At 39.6% G+C, this 14,962-nt stretch overlaps 2 protein-coding genes across 4 annotated transcripts in view; one reads left to right on the top strand and one right to left on the bottom strand.

Annotated features, from left to right (window-relative positions):
• Positions 1–210: 210 nt before the first annotated feature.
• Positions 211–7,882, bottom strand: wipi2 (WD repeat domain, phosphoinositide interacting 2). 2 transcript variants are annotated; one of them, XM_029438518.1, is made up of 12 exons: positions 7,630–7,882; positions 6,722–6,804; positions 5,857–6,026; positions 5,616–5,712; positions 4,461–4,558; positions 4,054–4,146; positions 3,822–3,892; positions 3,058–3,171; positions 2,764–2,928; positions 2,162–2,269; positions 1,968–2,062; positions 211–1,662 (listed from the first exon to the last, which is right to left on the bottom strand). In XM_029438518.1, the coding sequence occupies exons 1-12, from the start codon at positions 7,701–7,703 to the stop codon at positions 1,550–1,552; spliced, it is 1,281 nt and encodes a 426-aa protein (XP_029294378.1). In that variant the 5' UTR covers positions 7,704–7,882; the 3' UTR covers positions 211–1,549. The 2 variants fall into 2 exon arrangements, with proteins under 2 accessions (XP_029294378.1, XP_029294379.1); XM_029438519.1 differs by having other exon boundaries at positions 3,064–3,171.
• Positions 7,883–12,848: 4,966 nt separating this feature from the next.
• Positions 12,849–14,962, top strand: part of mmd2a (monocyte to macrophage differentiation-associated 2a) — an 11,315-nt gene continuing 9,201 nt past the window's right edge. Inside the window, exon 1 of one of the 2 annotated variants that reach the window (XM_029438536.1) lies at positions 12,849–13,232. In XM_029438536.1, the coding sequence (XP_029294396.1) occupies positions 13,204–13,232 (29 nt within the window). In that variant the 5' untranslated portion in view covers positions 12,849–13,203. The remainder of the gene's footprint in view (positions 13,233–14,962) is intronic. The other variant, XM_029438537.1, reaches the window with a different exon arrangement.

Raw genomic sequence — 14,962 nt, 5'->3', positions numbered from 1 at the left:
ACTCAACAGTAAAGTCTCTTTACAGACATCATGACCTGGTTACTGAAGATAAACCACAGAGCTTGTCGTGAGCAGTTTCATGTTGGAACTATTTTCTACAGCCTCCAACCGTATCACCGCGCAGATGTTTTGATTTTGGGGTGAACAGTCCCTTGAATGAATGTAAATAAGCACGTTACCACATTGCAACAAGAACAAAAGGCACCCGTCTCATACATCAACATGGAATTTATTTTCATTTTAGTTTCAGATGAACGCTTCACATTTTGTACAAAATCATTAGAAAATGCCTGACAATCCCATGGCTGTTCCTCGTTTAGCGGCTTCAGACGTATTAATGGGAATCATGCAGCATCCTGGACCATCTGATGAGGCTCAGCCTGAGCTCCAGATCAATCAAATTATAATTCACACAGTTCTCGATGGCCAAACACTCGCTATCCCAGAGTGTACGATCTTGAAGCCTGGTCATAACCTGACCATATGGTACAGTGATATCCTGCCACATCTAGTAATGTACAGAGTACAGATGCAGCAGAGTGAGGCGTACGAGGAGGCTGCCATTGAAGCTTCCTGCCTTTAACCACCCAAATAATGTCTCTGATGTATGGACAAAGTACCACGTCAAAACACCATGCATGTTTTCTTACGCATGACACATCATTGGTTATGTAGATTTAAAAAAAGATCATTAATATCAGAGTTTAAAATCAACCAATGACTGCAGGCCTGGGGGGGGGGTGGGGCAAGAAGGTCCACTGAGCCTGTTTGGATGAGGTAAGTGAGCGGGAGATGGACAAGTGGAGGCTAATTACTCAGTGTTTTGCTAATGTACATGCCCAACACACACACACACACAAAAATGAAGTCTCAGCACAAGCACACAGCCACACTTATTCGCAAACACCTCTGCCTCATGCCAAAGACTTCTAAAATCATTCTTTGGAGGGTAAACTTGAGCCAGATGAGCACTGCCACACTCCTTGCAGGACAGTGTGTGAGAGAGGAAAGGGTCAGTAAAGATAGTACACACACACCCTCTATTAAGATCCGACAAATGAAAATAGATTTTATTAGGCCAATGCAAAGAGATTCCCCCTCTCAAACAGAAGAAACCATGACATTGGGGCAGAGAGGCACTTACACAATCACTTTCATTTTACACAGTGCTTGCGTCTGTGTGTCTTTAAGCGGAGACACAGGCTACATTTTTTTTTTTTGACCAAACGTCCAACACACACACACTCACATATACTCGATTTCACATTGGAGCATGTTTTCTTTTTTAGCAGTTGGCACATGTACATGCAAAGCGTCAGTTTGGCCTGCGCAGGCAAACTGAGGGAAAAGGGAGCGAAGGAGGGAGGAAAAGATGGACATGTTTGTGAACAGACAAACGCACAGATAGACTGACAGAAGAGCTCTTGAACACTTTGAGCGTTTAAAAACACCCCCGTCTCTGACCCTGCCCCCCCCCCCTTATGTCACATGTTCATAGCAGCACCAGAGGAGCCCTCTGTTTGGTGGGTACAGCCGTCCGTTAAGCCAGTCAGTCAGTTTCAAGGATGAGCGGCGGTTGCTCGTTCTCCTCATCTAAGCGCAAGTCATTGAGGTCGTCTTCTAGTCCCGCTCCTCCCACGGCGCCCTGCTCTTCACAGTAACCTAGGAAACAAGAGATCAAAAGGTCAAATATTGAAAGTAACAACTTGGACCAGTGTTGTAGTCATTTTTTCAAGCACTTCTCGATTTCAAGGTTGATCAAGCTGATTGGTCACTCGTATGATAAGACAGCGTTATGTGGGTCATTTGAATTTCAAGGACTTTTTACTTGTTTTCTTTACATGACTTACATTCTGTAACAAAGTCAAATGTTCTGAAGAAATAAATATATATTATAATTCCTCTGAAAATAAACCACACCCCTCCGATCACTTCCTGTGTTAGTCGGGAACATTTGTGTGACATACCTTTAGTGACGGCGGCACTGTAGTTCTGGGCCACAAGTGGGCGGTCATGTGACTGCTCAAGGATCTCATTGCCAGGCTCAGCACTGCCGTCTAACCTGAGGGGATTCAGTAACAGAGACTCTCAGTACAACGCTCAAACTACAGGCAAAATACATCTGCCATGTTTGCTCTGTGTGTGTGTGTGTGTGTGTTACCTGTGCTGCTTCATAAGTGTGCATTCCCCTCCCTCTTGTGGATCCAGGTTGTACAGATACAGGTAACCATCAGCCGCAGCCACCAACAACCTGGGAATCTTCTGGATCCTGATTCAAAACAATAAAAACATTTAATGATGAAGTGCCTTTAGCTACCATGGATTACATGTTGTTGTTGTTGTTGTTGTTGTTGTTGTTGTTGTTGTTGTTGTTGTTGTTGTGCAACTGCTGAATCTGTGTTTAGATCAAAGTTCTCCTGGTTTGAAGTAATGATCTGCAGCACTTCATTAAGAACGTGGTGTTCTAAACTGTGTTGGGTAACATCTTCTCAGATAAACTCCAGGGCAGCAGGAGGATTAGAGATTCATATTTTATAGACGACACTGCATTAGTAAACATCATCAACTGCAATGATCACAGCGTCCAAGTCATTAAAAACAAGCCATAGATGACCATGATGTTCTTATTTTGAATAATAAATGAAGATGGAATCAAAGGCAGAAAATAAATATGTATGCAAATCTGGCCATAAGAGCAGCAACACAAACAGTGCTATATGTGTACATTCATATACGCTTGCATATAGATGTGTGTATACTCACACAGCTAAGGCGCAGATGTTCTTATGTCCGCAGAAGGGCAGACGTACGGTGGCGAAGGCTCGCCCCTGGGTGAACATTTCCGTAACCTGAGAAGGCAAGTAGGTGGTGGACGCCATCAGGACCTTGCCCAGGTACCCTCCCCATGTGGTGGGCTCCTCCGCTGGCCTACACACACAAACACATACACACGAAGCATGTAAGAAGCCTCTGTTTCTCTGAGGAACAGGTACATGGGCAGGAAGCTCCCAGAAGCTTTTTAACATCAGACGTAATAGGACGTAGAAAAGTACGTACACATACTTCTCCTTCTGCGTCTCTAATTTGAAGATGTGGACCGTCTCTGTGTTGCTGGAGGCCGACAGGTACAGGCCTTCCATGCTGAACGCCAGCGAGCAGATGCTCACACACCTAAGATAAGAAACACACATGTAGCAGGTGAACACAAATATAGAGTTCTCACGAGCACGAGCACACGCACAAACACAGATACCAAATGAATAGGGCTCTACCGAATGTCATTACTCAAAGAAAAAAGAAATCCTCAAACAATATCCACAATTTGAATAAAAATAATTAACAGAAGTAAAAAGGAGTTAGTCCTTTTTATTAAATCAACTTTCTTTAATGATTATAACTCGTAAGTGCATGCCTCCCTTTGTGTGCAAGCGCAGTGAAAATGTTGTTTTTTGAAAGGCTAAATAGTGAAAATATAGATACTTTTTTGATCCTGAGGGAAATTTAGGATTGAAGCAGAATATGTCGTTAGGTTAAAAATATTGCATTTATTGTTTTTCAATAAAACTTAATCTTTTGACTTTACAACGCTCTGCAGCCACCACTGGAATCTTATTCTACAAATACTAGTGTAGCGTAAGCTTTATCTAAAACTGTGCACAAATACCAGGTTCAAACAGAATGAATAGAAAGAAAAGGTGTGCAGCACTCAAATGTTGATTTAGAATTAGAATGAAGCTCCAAACTATTCGGTACAGCCCTAAAGATCATGCATCACAGTAAAACAGCTTTCATTTCTACACTCAATTCCATCAATCATGTACCTCTTCACTCCTCTTCGAAACTCAAAGAGCTTCTGTCCCTCAGGGATTGAGAAGACACGAATGACTGTGCCCTGGGAGGAAGTGACAAAGACAAAAGACACACAGAGGATGACAACGCTTGGAGGCGAAGCAACAACAGTGATCCGTATTTGTTCGGGCGGAAAACAAAAACCCACACAAATAAGCCGCGTAGACATCTGACCAATGTACTTTAGTACAGTAACTGTGTTACCTTCTCTGAGGCTGTGGCCAGTTTGGTTCCACTGGCATCGAAAGCCAGAGCCGCTAATGGGCTGTCGTGGGCTGGAATCATATTAGCCGCTCGCTGGAAAACACATACAGACACTAGTTAGAGATGAGCTACTGAAGGAATAAAAACCGTGTCGGCTGTGACTGATGACAGGAAACACTGGCTCGCACAACAGTGAGGACAGGGACTCACTGTACAATGTACTGGTTATTTATATACAATTTAATACGCAGCAGAAACCTCCGCTGTACATGAAACCTGCGTGTCATGACATGTTATGTATGATAGAAAAATGCTAAGGGGGGGGAATACAAACTGAGGAGAAAAGAAAGATAAAATATAAAAACTTTATTAAAGAATGAGCTTTAAAAGTGTTGGTGTTCACCTACCAGGTTGACCGTGTCAAACACTTGAACTTCTCCTATCGTAGCACTGCCTGGGTAGGCCAGATAACAGTTATCATTGCTGATGGAGAGGGCGCACAATCCTGGAGAAATATGAGCACAAATACAAAACTAACTAACAAAGGAAATAAGATTCCAGGAGAAACCCGTTTATCTGAACTTGACAATAAGTGAAACTGACAGAATGACTGAAGTACGTAGTGAGAATCATCTAAATGTTTAGAGGAGTTCTGACCATGGAGTGGGGGTTTTGTTCAGTGGGTGTAAAACAATAAAAACAAATATCACAGAAGTATCTCAGAACGCAGTGACAGTTTTCAGCCTTGAGGGCAACAGCAAACAAAATGGAGTCAATCAGGAACACAGAATAATCCTATAGAAGCGAAAGAGAAACCAAAACCCTGATGAAAGTCCCCGGTATCAGTTTGAGCACATAATCAACTGAAAAGGAAAAACTCTCTACCCCAGTATTGTTCATGTTTTTTCACCCTATTTTACCATCATATACAGCGCACTATGAGCGGGGGAAATAATGTAATCGAGGTTCTTATCGAAGATTCTGAAACTTCCAAAAATCCATTTTTTAAAACTCTATTGTTCTACATAAGAACCTAGATGTTGCTACGGTTGGACAGTAATCTTACACACAAAGTCAAAGTTGTGTCCAGCAATATTGTGTGATTTGTTGAGGAGAACACACAAAATAACAGTTTTACTGATTTATTTTGTGTATCATTTATTTTTTAAATTGGCAAGTTTCTGAGAAATAAAGACGCAGCTCGCCGCAGCCGAGCAATTCTATTTATGTAACGAGCATCATTTTTATTTTCTGTATAACTTGAACTGGTTACTCGAGTGAAAACTTGAAAACTTTTAAGTTAAACGTGTTTATTTGAGTGTGTTTAGCATGAATAAATGTTAGCTTTTGTCTTTGTGTGTTTGCAATATTGCAATCAGTTGATAAAACCTTTTCAAATATAACAACTCAATAATCTTGTACACACTCACTTTACTGTTTACTGCTTTCATGCCATAATCTGCCACACCGCCTGGATTAGCGCAGAGAAACATTCATACCCCTACCGCGTACTACAGCTACTACACACATACACTACGTTGCTCGTCTTTCTTCACACTCACCTGAAGGGTTGGGTGGAGTTTCTCTGATAGTGTGCAGCACTTTCATGTCTCGAATGTTGTGAATGTACAGTGACTCCTCCAGACAAACTATCAGCCTCTGCAGAGGTTCCACAAAACATCAACAACATCACTGTCAGAGGCGAACACTAACTATGACATATGCACAAGATAAATACGTCTACTGTTTGATGAATATGTGAATGCCTGACAGACAGGTACTTCGCTGCCCTCCTCTTCCTACCTGTCTGTTGAGTTTGACGGCCAGTATGGTGTTGGAATAGGAGTAGTTGCAGATTTCGGTTCCCTTCTTGAAGTGACAGACTTTGAGCTTCCTGGGGGCCTTGAGGCTGACGATGGCCACCAGGCTGCTGGAGAACAGGCGCTCCACGATACACACATCCTCAGTGTCCGCTGCAGGGGCACACACAGACACACAACTCGTCACTTCACAATGCTCACTTATCTTTTATTAGCTGCCTCTGTGGGACCCCAAACATTTTTAAGGGAGTAAAATGTTGCAAATTAAAGCATCAACATTTGGGCAGTAAGCTGATTCACAGAGGTTTCGTTTGTTCCTGAACACACCGTCAGAACTTTGTTCACACTATGCATGTTCTGTAAATATATCGAGCTGTAGCTGGGATCATGTATAATAGATGATAGCACTTACTGGCCTTATGTCTTCCTCAGACTACCTACACAACTTGAGTGTCCTACTACCTGCTTTGCATTGGCTATTCAAATTGAACAGGATTATCAAAAAGGTGCAGGTTAGCTCAATTTATATGGGAAGTTCACATGCAAAATAAGACTGTTGCAGAGATCATACTATACATTATGTAAATCCAACAATGAGGCGAAAGCTTGATGTAATTGTATGAGGGTGCAGGAAGTTTAGACACAATGCATTAATATTTAAAGTAAACGCAACATTCTAAATGTGCAGTGATTGTATATAGACAGCATGCATTAAACACACTAACTAAAACATGTGACTGAGGAATAATATAACACAAAAGTGATACTTTAAACCCATTGTATATTATACGAGGATGTTTTACTCCCTGACTGAGAACAAGTAAAAACAAAGTGGAGAAAATACTTACTACATTCATATATCTGCTCCAATTTGTCCACAGAGGACAGGGAGAAAAACTTGTATCCTGATTTGGTGCCAACAGCTAAGGACCTACAACAATAACAGACATGGACACAACAACAGCATTGAACGAGCATTGCAACAGTAAGCTATTACACCCATACACACTGGATATTTATAGACTCCAATGTCGTTATTACTATCATTTCAAAGTGGACACTGAAGGGATCAGCCTGTGGTCACTGTATGCAAGCTATTGGTCAGATTGTGACAGTGGTCACAGGACTGGATCTGTTTTGCAATAGAAGACCAGGCTTCTGTGGTCTGCAGCAGTCACCAGCACATTAACAGACTACGCATCCGTGCACTACAGCAGCATATCTAGCAAAACGTCTTATTGAAGTCTGTCTATAAGAAATAAAGTGACCCAGTGTGTGACTGTTACAGCATTATCTAAAAGTCGCTAACTGTAGCGCCAGTCCTAAAAATAACTCAACGCCCAAAACATACAAAACACACATAGACTTCAGCTATGTCTATATTCTACAATTATGTAAATTAATCATAACAATCGTCCCCACAGCATCCCAAGAAGTTACATGACACCTAACCTACATGTGTTTTGTTGCTAAAGTTAGCCTCGGACTACACAGCATCATGTTAGCTAGAAAGCTATGCCATTGACGGGTGAAATAGCACGTAAGCTAGCGTCCACTGGACAGTTTACTTAGCTAGCTAGAATCAGCGTGTATTGGTAGTTATTTAAACTGAGAAATCACACCCAGACTATTTCACATCTTGCCCTGTCACCCCGTGAGGCGCCCAGACAAGTCCAGAGTGAGCTAGCTAACGTCAGCTAGCTTGACAGCACAGGCCATCGGATCCCCAGACACTCTCTCCCCGGCCCTGCCTTACGTGTTGTCCTGGTTGAAGTTGGCGAAGAGAAGCTGGCTTCCGCCAGCATCCCCGCTTTGACTGGCCAAGTTCATGGACTCGGCACCATCGACATATACAGCTCCGGTAGAAATAGTAGCAGTTGAGCTGGGATTAGTACTATAATAAGGGCCAGACGTGTAGAGCTTCAAGGAGCCATCTCTTTCTTCTGGCCCCGCTGTAGTGATTGTTGTTGTTTTTCACAGGGGCTGTTGCTCCCTTTACTGCGCATGCTCCGAAGACGCAGCGTGCAGTACCTTTAAAGAGCCAGGACAGTTTTGTCAGATGCAGAGTCCAGATGATAATACATGTATTCATATACACTATGACTGTGAATGTGAATAGTGTTGTCTGATATCTCCATCAGACAGCAGGAGAAAACACAGCTCTGCTGGAAACACTATTGTACAGAAACTCTTCATGATTTGATGTAACAGCGCCGCCCACCGTAAATATGTGCGAACAACATATGCAATGAATAGGCAAGATACATATACCCTGACTGATATATTAAATAGTATTATATTTATATATCATTAATAATGCATGCTAGTTCCTTTCTCCTCTTAACTCCGAAATTGAATATTAGTGTTTATCTAGTTTGTACCACACAATTTGTGAAAATGGTCTAACTCCTCTCCATCTTTTTTCAAATATCTCCACTTTCTTATCTTTCTTAAAACATTTAAATATGTCCATATTTGATCAAACATTCCATATTAATCACTGTACAGTTCAACTTGGTACTTTTTGTGAATTGACAGAACTGTAATACTTGTAATACATGATTTGTTTTATTGACTGTGTCATATTTCCAATTCTTTGTGAATAAAGCATTCAAATATGTACACAGGTCACATATTAAAATATATATATTGTAATTGTGCATGCATGAATTCTCTCTTCTTTGTATTTTATTTAGGCTGTATGATATGCCATATCTGCCTACATGTTTTCTTTCCCATTACATAATAGAATATATATCTTAGGGGAAATAAGGTATGACATAATTATAGGTCAATTTTATTTCGCAGAAAAATCAGTGAAAATTGCATATAATTACATTATTTATGTGGGCTACTATCAAAACACATGTTGTACAAACCTATATAAGGTAATGCACATTTTCATCTTAGGTGTAAACACATTAAAATCCCATATATCAAATGTATATGTATTTATGGACAATATAGGGCTGTATATTAAACAATACATGTGTGTCTACATTAATCTGATATTATTTGGACAAAAAAAATATTCGTGCTCATATTTCACATATTTCACATATGAGCACATAGAGTTTTTAAAATATGTGAAAAAAGATATTAATATGTGTATATGTCTCTATTAGTGAATGTTCATATATATGCAGGTATTGGCAGTGCATCATATTTTATCTACCAGTTGCATAAAACAGGTTTGAACCCATTCTAACTAAACGTTAACAAATTAAGTTTGATCATTCAAATACTTTTAAGCATTTCTTTCAGCTTTTGTGAACTCCATATTGATTATTTTCTGGATGGTCTGTCTTTTTTCGTGTGCACTGTCTTTAAAGTGAGTAACAAAACTTAACGTACAATAATCACTGTGGTGGCAGGAGCAGCAACGTCTGAGGCGTTGAGGTGAGAAGGAAACAGTTAGTGATCGGATGTGCCAACAGTGTGATTTGGGATGTGAGTCACGGTTTCTCTCTGCGTGCAGTTTCAGGTGTAAGTCTGAGCATGTCAGAGTGTGATTGTGTGCAAGCGATACAAAACATTCAATATATAACAGCATAAAGCCAGGGACAGCTCTGCAGCTCTGCAGCTCATCCTGTGTGAGGATCTCACAGAACAAAAGACAGATGTATGTAAAGTAGTAACACTATCAGCTAGTTGGCACAAGTATATAAAAAAAGAAAGAAATCAAGAAAAAGATTCGAGAAAAAAGGTGAGAAAACCACAAAAGCTCAGCTGCTGCGGGAGAAGAAATAAATCCACCGTGATTAACTTTTATCCTTATGAATGCCTCTGTTGTCCTCAACAGCAGTGATCTAAAACTAATCCTTGTCTCAGTTTAACCCTTATTATCAAGTATTCGTAAGTATTAACAAGTACTTTATTACATTTCAAAGTAGTGACTACTCTAAATGATATAACTTGATTGTACATAAACCTGTATTATTGGCAGTGGAATGTATATTTACTCAAGTACCTTACTAAGTACAATTTTGAGGTACTTCTACTTAACTTAAGTATTTCCATTTTATGCAACTTTATACTTCTACTCTATTGCATTTCAGAGGCAAATATTTTACTTTTTTTCCCTCCAATTATTACAATTACAATTATTTGATAACTTAATTGAACTATTCCATCACCGCCGTGTGCAACATTCATTTTTTATAATTTTTTTACAAACTACCTAACCGCTTTGTACTTATATTATTTATTTTTTAAATGTAATTATCGTATTTATTATATTTTATATGTATATATTTTACTTCTTCCTGTATGTTACTTGCACCATGATGTCTCTCGCTCTAATTTATTGCACTATTTTGCTTCTTTACTTCTTTTTAATAACTTAAGTATACTATATGCTGCATTTTGGAGGCAAATATTGTACTTTTACTCCAGTACAATTATTTGATAACTTAAGTTACTAGTTACTTTGCAGATTCTGATTATCAATACAAAATATAAAACAACTAATAAATGATAATGTATTATTATAGATTAAAGTAGCTAATTAAAAATGATCCCCACCTTTACCAGTTACAAAATGAAAGTGATGTACACGTTAATATTTCACTCATTAATATCAATAATATAATGCATATGAATCTGAAATAGGCCATTCTGCATAATGAGTACTTTTGCTTTCGTAGTATATTTTGGGGCTAATGCTTTCGTGCTTTTAATTAAGAAAGATTTTGAATGCAGGTGTGTATTTCTACACTGTAGTATTGCTACTTATACTTAAGTTAAATATCTGAATACTTCTTCCACCCCTGATTACTGGACTATTAAAGCACTATTTTGTAGAACAAAGACCTACTAAAACCTACTTTTTGTACGTCGCTTTGGACAAAAGCGTCAGCTAAATGAACTGTAATGTAATGTAAAAAGAGCGTTACAGATACCTTTATTTTGAAAAGTCATGTGTAAAATGACCACAGTGTTACGTTAATGAGAGCAGCTCGGTTCTTTGTTTGCTCCTGTACGGCTGTGATTCAGTGTCGGCTGTGCCCTTTGATACAGTTGACTGTTTTCTGGGACCGACTGTCTGCTTTACCTCCAGAGGTCTGTCAGCACAGGCAGACCTCCAACACACTGTGTACTGGCCTTTGGTTTACACAGGCACATAGCGTCCAAATAAACAACATGGATGGAGAGACAGAGGCTGGGTTTAGAAAAAGTTTATTTTGGTGATGATGATAATGATAAGATGGTAAAGAACATATACTTAATGTTACTCACTGGATTCCAAACATTAATATTATGTTATATGAAGTCAGTGTATATCCTCTAAAAGTGTTTGAATGTAATCACTACATTGTATTGTTAGTAGTATGTACTGTTTGTGGGGAACAGCCTACAGGCGCTGTACAAATATGACCGCTCGTCTGACCACCGTCATCGATATTTTGAATCTTATCTCTGAATGCAGCCAGGAGGTGAATGTGTAACATGTTTCTGTTTGAAGCGAGGAAACTTGTTTGGATGTCTGTGTGTGTTCTGTCTCACACAGCTGCTGCACAGTGCCACAAAGGGCCTCTTCTGGTAACTGTTATTGTTGGGTAATATTTAATTTTCCATTCGGTTTGAGCGTGTGCATGTTGTGTGAAGGGCAGCATGATTGGATCTGTAAAATAAAATTGAGAGAGAGAGAGAGAACGACATGCTTTTTTTTTAGTATGAGGAGATACATGTACTGCAGAGCTGTAGTTTATGTTCAGAACATAACACTGCTACAAACACGGACTATATTATTATATGAAATACCAATAAACACATTTGATAAACACCCTAACCCTTAAAGCCATGTTACCTTGAGACTGACCATTTTGACACATTGAATCATTTACCTTGTAGCCATGTTTTCTTTTTCCTGTTTGCTTTAAAACTCACATATCAAAGTGCAGATTGCCAGATCAGACCTCTTTACTTTCCTGGAAATAAGGGTTTGTTATCAACCTCAGAGGGTACACTATACAAGAAAAACACATACACATTGAGGGGGTTTTACAGGCTGATTCATATGTTCTTTATACTCAAAATATTTACATGACTACTTTAAGGCCAATACATAAATACATAAATGACTTCACTTGTTTATTCCTGGTAGTGTGGAGTAGGCAATCCCCATTTACAAAATGAAAAGGGAATTATCATTTTTATAAATGTGTCTATTCCTTTTTGGACTTTTCTGCAATCTTTACTTTTATTTAAAGTATTTTGTGAATTTCTTTTACATTTTTTGGCAGTTTAAAAACAATGAAATCATCAGAGAGGTTTAAAGGGGAAATCACTCACATCACAACTCATGATCAAGAGTGTTGGGAACCTCTAGTTTAATCTTTCAAAATGTGTTGTATTTTATAAGCTTTTAATATTCTTTATGTAAAGTCTTAATCTGAAAAGTAACTAAGCTGTCATATAAGTAGCGAAGTAAAAAGCTCAATATTTCCCTCTGAAATACGGTGGAGTAAAAGTAGAGTAGCATACAATGTAAATACTCAAGTAAAGAACAATAATACTTCAGCACAGTATTTTAATAAATGTATAGCACTGATTAAAATATAACTAAACACAGTTAACTGAATAAGTACAAATTTAAATTAATTAATGGTGTTTTCTGAGGGGGTGAGCGGTGCGTTTGGGGAACTTTGGACTTTTAAACCCCTATCCAGACTGTAGCTGACAAATGGGGCTTTTTACCCACCAGTGTGTGTTTAAATATGTTCTCTGAAGGTCGTGCAACACGAATAACTTTCAAAAACAATCAATAATAATGTTGTAAGGTTTCGCTTTCACATTTGTGTCCCTGATTTTGTCTGTTCCTGTAGGTTATGTTCTAACAACATCTAAATGTCACACCAGTCGTGAAAAGAGAAAAGTGAGGCAGGAGGGAGAGTTGTGTTGTTGTGGGGAGCTGTCGCTGCTTGCTGCTGTGTTATCATCAGCCTGGATAGGGGAAAGGGGAGGAGAGGAGAGGAGAGGAGGGGAGAGGAGGGGTTACAAACCCAGTCCCGCGGAACATCCTGCGAACACATCTGAGACTCGGAACAAAACTCTGGACAGTTTCCCCTCACACTCCACGAGCTCCGTGTTCCCGCCGGGATGGCTGGTTGTTCGACCCCCGGAGAAGTCCCGACACTTTAGATAAAGTCGTGCAGTTGTTGTCGTGTAGTTGACTCTGCAGGTCGATGTTGGACTTCTGTGTTCATGTTCGGGCGCGCGGCGTTGGGACATCCGGAATGGGGGATCCATAGGAGGAGACGACGCTCGCGGCTGTGCTGTTGGTAAATAGAGCGCACCAACGCGCTCGCGCACACAGCCTACACACGAGATGGACTTTAAGAGGACAAAATTGGGAAGGTAAACATTTTTTTTTTCTCAAAAAAGTTGGACTGCTAATGTCTGGCAGCAGCCTATTTCATGTGTGCCACATCCTGTTCATCCATGCGCATTGACGCGCTGGCACAGGGATAATCAGAGGGATGTTATAGATTAGTGTGTGTGTGTGTGTGTGTGTGTGTGTGTGTGTGTGTGTGTGTTTGTGTGTCGGAGAGAGAGAAGTAACGAGTTTCTAGATTAATCGATTAATAGTTTGGTCTAAAAAATGTCAGAAAAGAATGATGTCCATCCCAGTTTCTCAAAGTCCGAGGTGATTATGGCTGCACGATATGAGGAAACTAACAAAATGAAAGGAAATTATTTCCAACATTCTTTTATTGAACATTGAACTGAACACAAAAGGTACTAATAACTATGTAAAGTGCAGTTCCTATTGATACTTTTTCAACTAACTAAATAAAATCCCTGAGTGCAATATCGCTCTCTTTTGCATGTGTTCTTTCTTTGCGCAGGTTGACGTGAATAATTAAAAGTCTATATATTGTGCAGCCCTAAAGTAGATGTCTTTAAATGTCTTGTTTTATCAGTCCAACACACTTAATATGACATAGAACAGAAAGCAGGACATATCTCCATATTTGAGAGGATAAAAACAACATTTCTGCATTCAAAATTACTTTGCAATTAATCAATTATCAAAATAGTCTTCGATTATTTTGTCGATTGACTAATCATTGCAGCTCCAACTTTTATTACTATGGAAGAAGAACCCAAACAGGCTAAACAGAGCACTTATTAACAATTTCATTTTCAGTTTTACCATCAGAATCACCGTATTTCGTGCGGTAAAGTGCTTCTCCATCTGTCTTCCCATCCATCTTTCCTCTGTCCAGGTTCCTTTATTGGTTTTAGTTCAGTAGTTATTTTTCTGTATCATGTGCAGCTGCATTTCATTAGAGATTACGTCACATGCACAGCAGTTTACAGTATATCACGTTGAGTTCTGCTTGGGTGCATTCATCAGTCAGTTAGCCTCTATGTCTGTGTCTTCCTGTGTTGTGTGTGTGTGTGTGTGTGTGTATGTGTGTGTGTGTGTGTGTGTGTGTGTGTGTGTGTGTGTGTGTGTGTGTGGGAGATGGCAATAATCGTGAGAACCAGAGTTTGAGTCCCAGAGGAGATGAACTTGATATTTGCTGTAAAAGGACTAGCCCTGGAGTTACAGAGAGTGTATACTCACACACATTCCCATAGCATAAACTAGCACACTAGATCCAAAGGTTCTGATCCTCTTAGATGCAACCGATCCTATTAATGTATGGAATGTACTGTAATGGGCTTTTACACTCACGTTGTGAGCCGAAAACACGTCACATAAGAACAATATATCTCGAACCATATGACACACACATGCTGAAAAGAAGAAAAGTGTGTGGAAATCCAAATCTGAATACATGGAAGAGAGAAAATAGAAAGAATAGTGTGCTGATGAGGACAACAATGCCCCCTCTGATCAGAGCCTGTGAATCCCTATCCTGTCCTTTCATTTTATACACACACACACACACACACACACACACACACACACACACACACACACACACACACACACACACACACACACACACACACACACAGTTCTGTCATAACCAATTAGAGGACAACAGAGTGCTACACTCAGGTCCATTGATATCCCCACAATACCGCAACAGTGCTCAGAAAAATACTGCTCTCTTGTTATGCACTTGGCACGG

This window comes from Cottoperca gobio, chromosome 8, assembly GCF_900634415.1.
Source record: "Cottoperca gobio chromosome 8, fCotGob3.1, whole genome shotgun sequence".
Lineage (NCBI taxonomy): Eukaryota > Metazoa > Chordata > Actinopteri > Perciformes > Bovichtidae > Cottoperca > Cottoperca gobio.
Note: the sequence above shows the minus strand (reverse complement) of the source record. Positions and strands in the feature narration are given on the sequence as shown.

What these genes read in the sequence shown, in the direction of transcription:
- wipi2 (XM_029438518.1), bottom strand. Translation starts at nt 7,703, where the DNA reads ATGAACTTGGCCAGTCAAAGCGGGGATGCTGGCGGAAGCCAGCTTCTC. An exon ending in CCGTCAAACTCAACAGACAG is followed by an intron (nt 5,713 to 5,856) that starts GTAGGAAGAGGA and finishes GAACCTCTGCAG; the next exon opens with AGGCTGATAGTTTGTCTGGA. An exon ending in TGTTTGACACGGTCAACCTG is followed by an intron (nt 4,147 to 4,460) that starts GTAGGTGAACAC and finishes TGTGTTTTCCAG; the next exon opens with CGAGCGGCTAATATGATTCC.